The sequence below is a fragment of the Beta vulgaris genome, chromosome 5 (assembly GCF_026745355.1).
Source record: "Beta vulgaris subsp. vulgaris cultivar EL10 chromosome 5, EL10.2, whole genome shotgun sequence".
Classification (NCBI taxonomy): Eukaryota; Viridiplantae; Streptophyta; class Magnoliopsida; order Caryophyllales; family Amaranthaceae; genus Beta; species Beta vulgaris.
The window spans coordinates 60822768-60830855 of record NC_079206.1 but is presented as its reverse complement, the minus strand read 5'-3'; the positions used below and the strand labels follow the sequence as shown (position 1 = coordinate 60830855).

The 8088-nt window shown below is 30.0% G+C and overlaps 1 protein-coding gene across 1 annotated transcript; it reads left to right on the top strand.

Moving 5' to 3' along the window:
- Positions 1-942: 942 nt before the first annotated feature.
- Positions 943-7639, top strand: LOC104894229 (S-adenosyl-L-methionine:benzoic acid/salicylic acid carboxyl methyltransferase 1-like). The gene is made up of 4 exons (XM_048644143.2): positions 943-1302; positions 1773-2180; positions 4541-4795; positions 7105-7639. Exons 1-4 carry the CDS (start codon positions 1219-1221, stop codon positions 7462-7464), a joined length of 1107 nt encoding a protein of 368 aa, XP_048500100.1. The 5' UTR covers positions 943-1218; the 3' UTR covers positions 7465-7639.
- Positions 7640-8088: the final 449 nt, after the last annotated feature.

Here is an 8088-nt window from a genome sequence, read left to right as displayed (position 1 = left end):
AAGAATAATGGAGGAAGTAAAATGGTACCTAAATTTGTTTCAATGTATTGTAAAAATATAAAGTTGGTATTAACATGAGTAACACTTAGATAGAATTTGGGTAAAGGTTGATATTTTTTTCCATTACCAATTAAAAATAATTGACCAAAATATATGGTCTAATAAATAAATAGTCCCTTAAGTGAAAATGATACATAGTAGTATTTGATATTATGAATTTACACATTGAAACGAATTTAACAAGACTATGACTATGTATTTACTTATAGAAAAACAAAATAATTTATTAAAATTAGTATTTGATTTCTTAAAAAAGAAATATAGCATTAAAAAATGGGGTGACAAAAAAAAATGAATCAGCAAGAAAGGAGTGGAGGACCATCCTTCAACATCAATGATTGGTCTTGTGTCAACAGTTTTCAAAAAAATATTTTACCCTCCATTAAACGGAACCTAGGATTAAATTTTACAATGACTAAATAAAGTCAACTCATGGAAGGATCAAAAGCAAAGAATTACATGTTCCACATCTTCCATCAGGTGAATGGTCTCAAAGTCAAAGTTGCCTTCAGTATAATGGTCCGCGTTACAATATTCAATCGATGCAAACAAATATCACATGTGAATCTTATGTTTACATGTTATGAGAAATGATAAATAATTAACTATTAGGAATTCTCTACATACTACTATTCAAAGTAAAATCGTATTTTTGCGTTGGGGAAAAGTTAGATCTAAGTCATCTAGCATATTTTTCTCTTTTCTCTGAAAGTGTAAAACATGTATTAACAAGTATTTCAAATACATTTATAAATAATTAGTGTCTTCGACACATAAATATTGATTATGATAAATATTAGGTTACATATTTATTACCATTTTACCTTATATAGTGGATAGATGATCCACTAGTGATTACTTGGTTAGTAATTTATCACCGCTCTACAGGTTGCAACTCTAAAGACCACAATATATCCAACAACTAAAACTCCTTATTTTCCAAAAAAATTTAAGACACACATAATTATGTTATCAAAATTAGACTTGGGATTTAATTTAATTATATTGTGGTGTGTGTACTTGTTTAAAAAAAAAAGGGTCTCTCTCATTGTAACATGATTGCCAACCCTATAAATGAGTAACCATTCACAATGAGTTTTGCAAGGGATTAAAGAATAGAATAGTTTCATAAATAAAGAGGAAAAAGAGGGGACACTCATGGCAATGATTCAGGTAGAGCAGGTGCTTCGCATGAAGGAGGGGACAGATGAAACCAGTTACGTAAAAACGTCATACATCCAGGTACACTTTCTATACAAACAACTACTCTCATCCTCCCTATCTATTATTAATGACATTATTATCTCCGATTGTAATGGGATTAATTAGCTGCTTTTAATCTATGTTGTAAATTAAAGAGTTATATTACAAGTATTTTTTTTTTATCGCTAATCACTTTTTATGCCCTAACAACTGCTTTTAACTGATTTCAACTATCATAAATATATTCAAAACGTTATATGTATTCAAAGTATTTTTATACAAATTTTAACAATTTATCTAGAAAACTGAGCATGCCTTGTACAAAAGAAGTCATGTTGCTAGTTGCGACAAACAAGTATCCTTTTCAAAAATTTAGTCCATCAATTTGAAGTATCAAGACATCTAATAGAAGTTAAAACTAATTGGATAACCACGGTTAAAGATACTACTATTTTGTAAACATTCTTTTACGTTTAGAACTAAGAAAGGATGACAATCTCATGCAACAGAAGCAGGTATTGTTGCTGACAAAATCCATAAAAGAAAAGGCCATAAAGGAGTTATATTGCAAGGAACGACCAGAAATCTTATGCATAGCAGACTTGGGTTGTTCCTCTGCTGAGAGCAACACCTTGAGTGTTGTCTCCGAGCTCATAGAAACTGTCGAAAACGCTCGTCGAGAGCTCGAAAATAGGAAACAAGAGTATCAAGTTTATTTGAATGATCTTCCAAGGAATGATTTCAACACAATCTTTAGGTCATTGACAAAGTTTACGAATCAACTTAAGCTGCGAATGGGGAATGGTTTTGGGCATTGTTTTGTGAATGGTGTCCCTGGCTCTTTCTATGGACGACTTTTCCCAAGCAAGCACTTGCATTTTGTCCATTCTTCGTATAGCCTCATGTGGCTATCTCAGGTGATGCTTCAACTAAATTCATAGTTCTTGTAAGCTAGGTGTATTTCAGGTCATATTCATATCATTATTGGGGCCGTCATTTTGTTATCAGAGGCTCTGTTCTAATTGTAGAATTAGTCCCCTAATATTAAAAAAAGGTGCAATTTAAAAAGGATATTATTTTGAAATAACTCATACTATTATCACGATATGTAATTAAAATTTTAAAAAAATAGAGACAACCCGACAATTGAATCTTTGGAAGTGCAAAGGAGCAATAATAAAATTTGTTAAAATACACTACTGCAAATCAACCAACTACTCAATAAGACAAAAAAATCTGCAAAAACATTAACAATTTTCCTTTGCACAACATTACAATTTACTCAAAAAATTAACTCACATTCAACCTTCAAGAAATAATATCTATTATTTATCTACATCAAAAAATTAGAGAAAAAGCATTAACATGCATCTTAATTATTACTTCCTCTGTTTCTTTTTACTTGCAACAGTTTGACTTTCACGCATGCCAATGCATATTTTCAACCACCAATAAGTTTAATTACTGATAAATAAAAATTATAAAAAGTATGTATTTGGAAAATATACATTCAGACGAATCTAACAAGATCCCACATGAATATGTTTTTCCTTAACTATAAATCACCAAACATAAACTAAGTAGAGTTGGTGAATAGTGTAAAAGTCAAACCGTTGCAAGTAAAAAGAAACGGAGGAAGTATTTTATACTAATCTTATGAGTGAAGAAGCGTTTGATGCTTCTTCTCCATGTTACAGTTTCCCCAAATCAATGATAATTCTCTGCCTTATGTACAAAACCCATACAAATTGATGTTGTAACATCTCACAAATGAATGCTCTACAACACATATTGATGTATCTTTCAATTTTTTTACTATCCCAGAGAAACATAAACCAGAAATTTGTTATAAAAAAAAAGGTCCACCACATCCCATCTCTTTCTCTACCCATATTCGAAATAAGATTGGGATTTTTTGCTCATAAAAGAATCCAAAAATTGATGAATTGGTAGAGATAATTGGGTAAATTTTTTTGAAGGGAAACTTAGAATAAAGAAAAACGAATTGTGTAGTTTCAAGACTTTTTGAGAATTGCAAACACAACAACAGTACAGTAATTAGAGGAGAAATATGAAGATTTTAGAGAGCATTATTGTACTTGGGTAATTATTGAGGGATTAATGGAAGAGAGAAAAATAAATATTGAGGGATTAATGGAAGAGAGAGAAATATATGGAGCAAGATTGAAGGAAAACTAACCGTGTGTTTGGTTCATTTTTAGTAAAGGAAAGGAAGAGAAGAGAAAGGAAAGGAAGAGAAAGGAAAGGAAGAGAAAAGAAAAGAAAAGAAAAGAAAGGAAGAGAAAGGAAAAAAAAAACCTTAACTTCTCCTGTTTGGTATAAATTTTCTATTTCTTTCCAAATTCCCTCACTTTTGGTAGGAAAGGAAAGTGAAATTTTATTAAAGAGTCTTTCCTTTCAATTCCTTCCATTTCCTTTCACTTAATTTTTTTTTTAATGAACCAAATATTAGAAAGTAACAAATTTCCTTCCACTTCTTTTCTTTTCCTTCCAAATACTTTCTACCAAACAAGTTGTAAATGACGCAGCTCAAACTCAAAGAAATATAAGTTGGGCTCATTGATTTGGGACCCCCAAAAATCTGAGGCCTTGTGCCATGTGCTATGGGTCTGCTTGCACATGCCCATATCCGGGCCTAGTCATTATGATTTTGTTTTCAATATATATGTTGTCAATTAACTTGTACTGATATCATATTAATGAGTGGGTCTTTGGTGTAACATATTGCACCATAACATATTGTGTAATATGTGACATGGACTACATAAATAACGACATGAACCTCGTGTCATTTCATCATTTGTTTCATGTCATTCAATCTTTTTTTTCTTACAAAATGGTACGGTTTAATTTGTAGATTTTACCGTTATACCTAAGAATTTGTACATATAAATATATGTGTATTTAAATTTGATAGGTCATTTTGGTACGATTGCATATAAAGTGATCCTATTTTGAATTCATATCAAATCTGGTTAGAACAATTCATATTAAAAATTAAAGAAACCTGTTATATATGAACTTGAAAAGATATGGATATTACATATATTTAATAATCCTAATCCTATGCAAAAAATTATCCCTAAATAAATATATAGGATATCTTCTCCATCAAAAACCAAGTGCGAGGTCAGAGGTTGAAAATTTGTTTATGTCTAGCACTAAGAAAATTATCTCTATTTAGTAACTTGTAACATTGGATTATGATCAATTTATTGCAACATCTGAGAAATATCGTTTGATAATGACAAAACAGGTACCACAGGGGATAGAGGACAACAAAAGAAACATTTACATAGCAAGAACAAGTCCACCAAATGTGCTTAGAGCTTATTATGAACAATTTGAAAATGACTTCTTCAATTTTTTAAAGTGTCGGTCAGAAGAAGTAGTGTTTGGAGGGATGATGGTCCTAACTATATTGGGAAGGAAAAGCACCCAGCAATATAGTAAGGAATCCAGTTACGAGTGGGAGCTTCTTGCTACTGCTCTCAACGATATGGTGCTTGAGGTATTTTATACTCCCTCCGTCTCAAATTATAGTTCCCATTTTTATTTTGGGTGTTCCAAAATATAGTTCTTACTTCCATATTTAGTTCCACATTTTTCTGTGATTTGTCTAGAAAAACCGTGTCCTATCATTTATTTGCTTCTTGAATTTTGTTTTTTCCTTTGTTTATTCAAGCAAAATGTTACAATTAATGCTCTTTCACCAATTATTCTCCATTCTCTCTCCTAAAATCATCTTTTCATACAACATTTATTTAAATAATTAAACAAAAAATCTTTACTATTCCTCTTAGATTCTACTTGCATAAATTACCGTGAAAAAAGGGAAATGGGAACTATATTTTGGGACGAAGGGAATACCTTATAATATTCTTTATGGTTTGATTTATATTAATCCTAGTCATTAATACGAATGCAAATTTATTATCTATATAAATATATATATATTATTTTCCTATTCACAATGTGTAGCTACGAGAAATCCCGTACACATGACCTTTGAAATAAAAATATGAGAGTTTAACCATCAATTTACTACAATTTCAATATTTACTTTTTCAAAGTAAAACATAATAAAGTTTTATAATTATATGTAACTATCTGTATCATATCAGGGATGGAGGAGGGAGTGATGTCCACCTAAAAAGACTATAATGCCCCATCTTTACTTTGTTTCATAGCAAATTAATCATAATAATTTCAATTAATGCTAAATAATTAATGTCAATTAATGTTAATGTCAAAGTGAGTTGTGAAAGAAAAATTGCCATATGAAAAAAGGAAATTTAGCACCATTTCGTATATTTAAATCTCAATCATAATTGAAAGAACATATATATGGAATTTTCTGTCATTAATCAAGGACACTCATCTTTACATGTATCACACATCAAACGATGATCAAATACTTTCAATTTAAGTGACAATGTTTAGAACAAAAAAAAGATTACAAACTTTTTTATAATTGTTATTATACATTTTTATGTGCTTGATTGGATTGAAGCTAATTACTTAATAAAATAATAGTTTTTTTATAGAAAAATTAGAACGACAATGTTTTAATTAATTACTTGATAATAACTTGACCTAAAAAACAAGACAATTATTATTCATATTATAATAAACATATTGTAACATACATTTCGTTCACATATGAAATTATTTGTACAAACACATTTATTAAGTAATATAAATTAAAATTGATTTCGATCTTAATATAAAGCATGCATCGTGTGCACAAATGACTAGTGAAGACATATAAATGCTTTTTGATCTCTAACACTTCTGTTAAGGTAATAACATTCTTTTACCCTCAATATCTTTGAGTTTTTATTTTCAATTCGTTAGAATTACTTTTTTTAAATAACTTATCATGCCATAGTCCATTTTCAAATTTAGCACTAGACAAAAAATTATGAAAAACTAATAGTATAATTGATTATGAAATTTATAATTAATAATATATTTGATAATTGTAACTGCCTCGAAACATCAAGCGGGCCAACATACTAGTATAGTTTTAAAAATTGAGATTCATATATTTGAGATTGCAACAAAATCAATAAAAGATATCGGAGCTCTATATTATGGATATCTCATAGTACATCTAATAAATTATTAATAGATGACACGCTGGGATAAAATTAATAATGATACCAAAATTTAAATAAATGATGTGAAAAGGTAAATTTTAAATGGTGAATTAATCTAAATGGTTGAAACAATTATAGAATACCTTTAATTATATATATGTTGAATGTAAAATGAAAATAACCAAAACATTCACCCATTGGTCCAAAAAAAATCATCATATTACACGAGAACAAAGATTCCAGTGAAAAAAGAACCTATGTCTAACATATCAAACAAAAAAATGAAATAAAAAGCGAAAGCATATAGAATCAATATACTGTTGTATTTTTTAGTTTGTTCACTTGAAATTTTGATGCTATTTACAGTTGAAAAAAATCTTGAGATATTTAAGGTCAAAAGAGTCGGTAAATATACCCACAATCAAAACAAGCAAGCTAAAAAGATACCAAGGAAATACTCAATAATGTCATGCTTTCGGATGAACTATAATTATTTGTTCTTTAGATTGTTGTTCTTTTTTGTTAAACTATTGGAAATTTAGATGACAATAAAACGAATTTTAGTGAAGATACTATCTTTAAAAACAAAATTAACAAGTAAATCTGTTTGGTTTTAAATTTTTTGATAAGACAAACAGAATGTTAACCAATAGGTGATAATGAATAATATTTAATAAGTAATGGCTAGAATTTATTTAATCATGTATGATTTTTTTAGGGTTACATAGATGAAGAGAAGCTAAACACATTCAACATCCCACAATACACTCCATCAGCAGAAGAGATAGGATTTATTGTGGAGAAAGAAGGATCTTTTACTCTTAATGAAGCTGATATTTCTGAAGTCAGTTGGGAATCAAAAGAACATGAGTATTGTAAGATCAATTCATACAAGGCCTTTGATCCTTATGACTTTGTTAAATGCATGAGATCCGTGGCAGAGCCCTTACTCATAAGTCATTTCAGCGAAGCTATCATTGAAGAGTTGTTCAAGAGATATAGGGAAATCGTGCAAGCTTCGATGGCCAACGATACGAATGTGTTCATCAATGTTACAGTGTCCTTGACACGACGATAATGTTGAACGATCAATCGTCCATGGCTTCACGATTGTGGTGTCATCGGAGTACTCGATACTTCTACATGAAATATATTATATATTTATATATATGGCATGGAAATAATATTTGATAGATTTCAAATGTATATTGTGACAAATAAAATTTACTATGTTAAAATTTTCGTTACTTTTATTCAAGCTATGTCGCATTATGTATACATTTTGCGTTTGCAGAAATAAGAAGGCACGATGTTCATTATGAAATCCAGGAAAATGATTGGTGGATTTAGATAAATAATATAATTTCATTATGTTTATGGATTTTTTAACTATAATAATACAAAATTTTACTCGTTCTCTCGCAATAATACAAACTTTTAATTACTTTTAGATAATACAAACTTTTGTAAAAAAATCCTTCGATAGGGCAATGTGACTTTTAACATGTAAAACAGGTAAAATAATTTTAAAAAAACCCAAATTCCCTTTCTCTCTCCTCCCCTCACCACTGAAACCCCATCCCTTCCCCACCCTCACCCCTCCCCCCACGGACGAAACCACCAGTCCACCCTCACCACCCCCCACCAAAACCACCAGTCCACCCTCACCACCCCCTCCCCCACCACGAAACCGCCAATCCTA

Excerpts from the sequence above, each read along its gene's own strand:
- LOC104894229 (XM_048644143.2), top strand. The coding sequence starts at position 1,219 with ATGGCAATGATTCAGGTAGAGCAGGTGCTTCGCATGAAGGAGGGGACA. Across the intron at positions 1,303-1,772 it reads TAAAAACGTCATACATCCAG|AAGCAGGTATTGTTGCTGAC; the intron begins GTACACTTTCTA and ends CTCATGCAACAG. Across the intron at positions 4,796-7,104 it reads TCAACGATATGGTGCTTGAG|GGTTACATAGATGAAGAGAA; the intron begins GTATTTTATACT and ends TGATTTTTTTAG.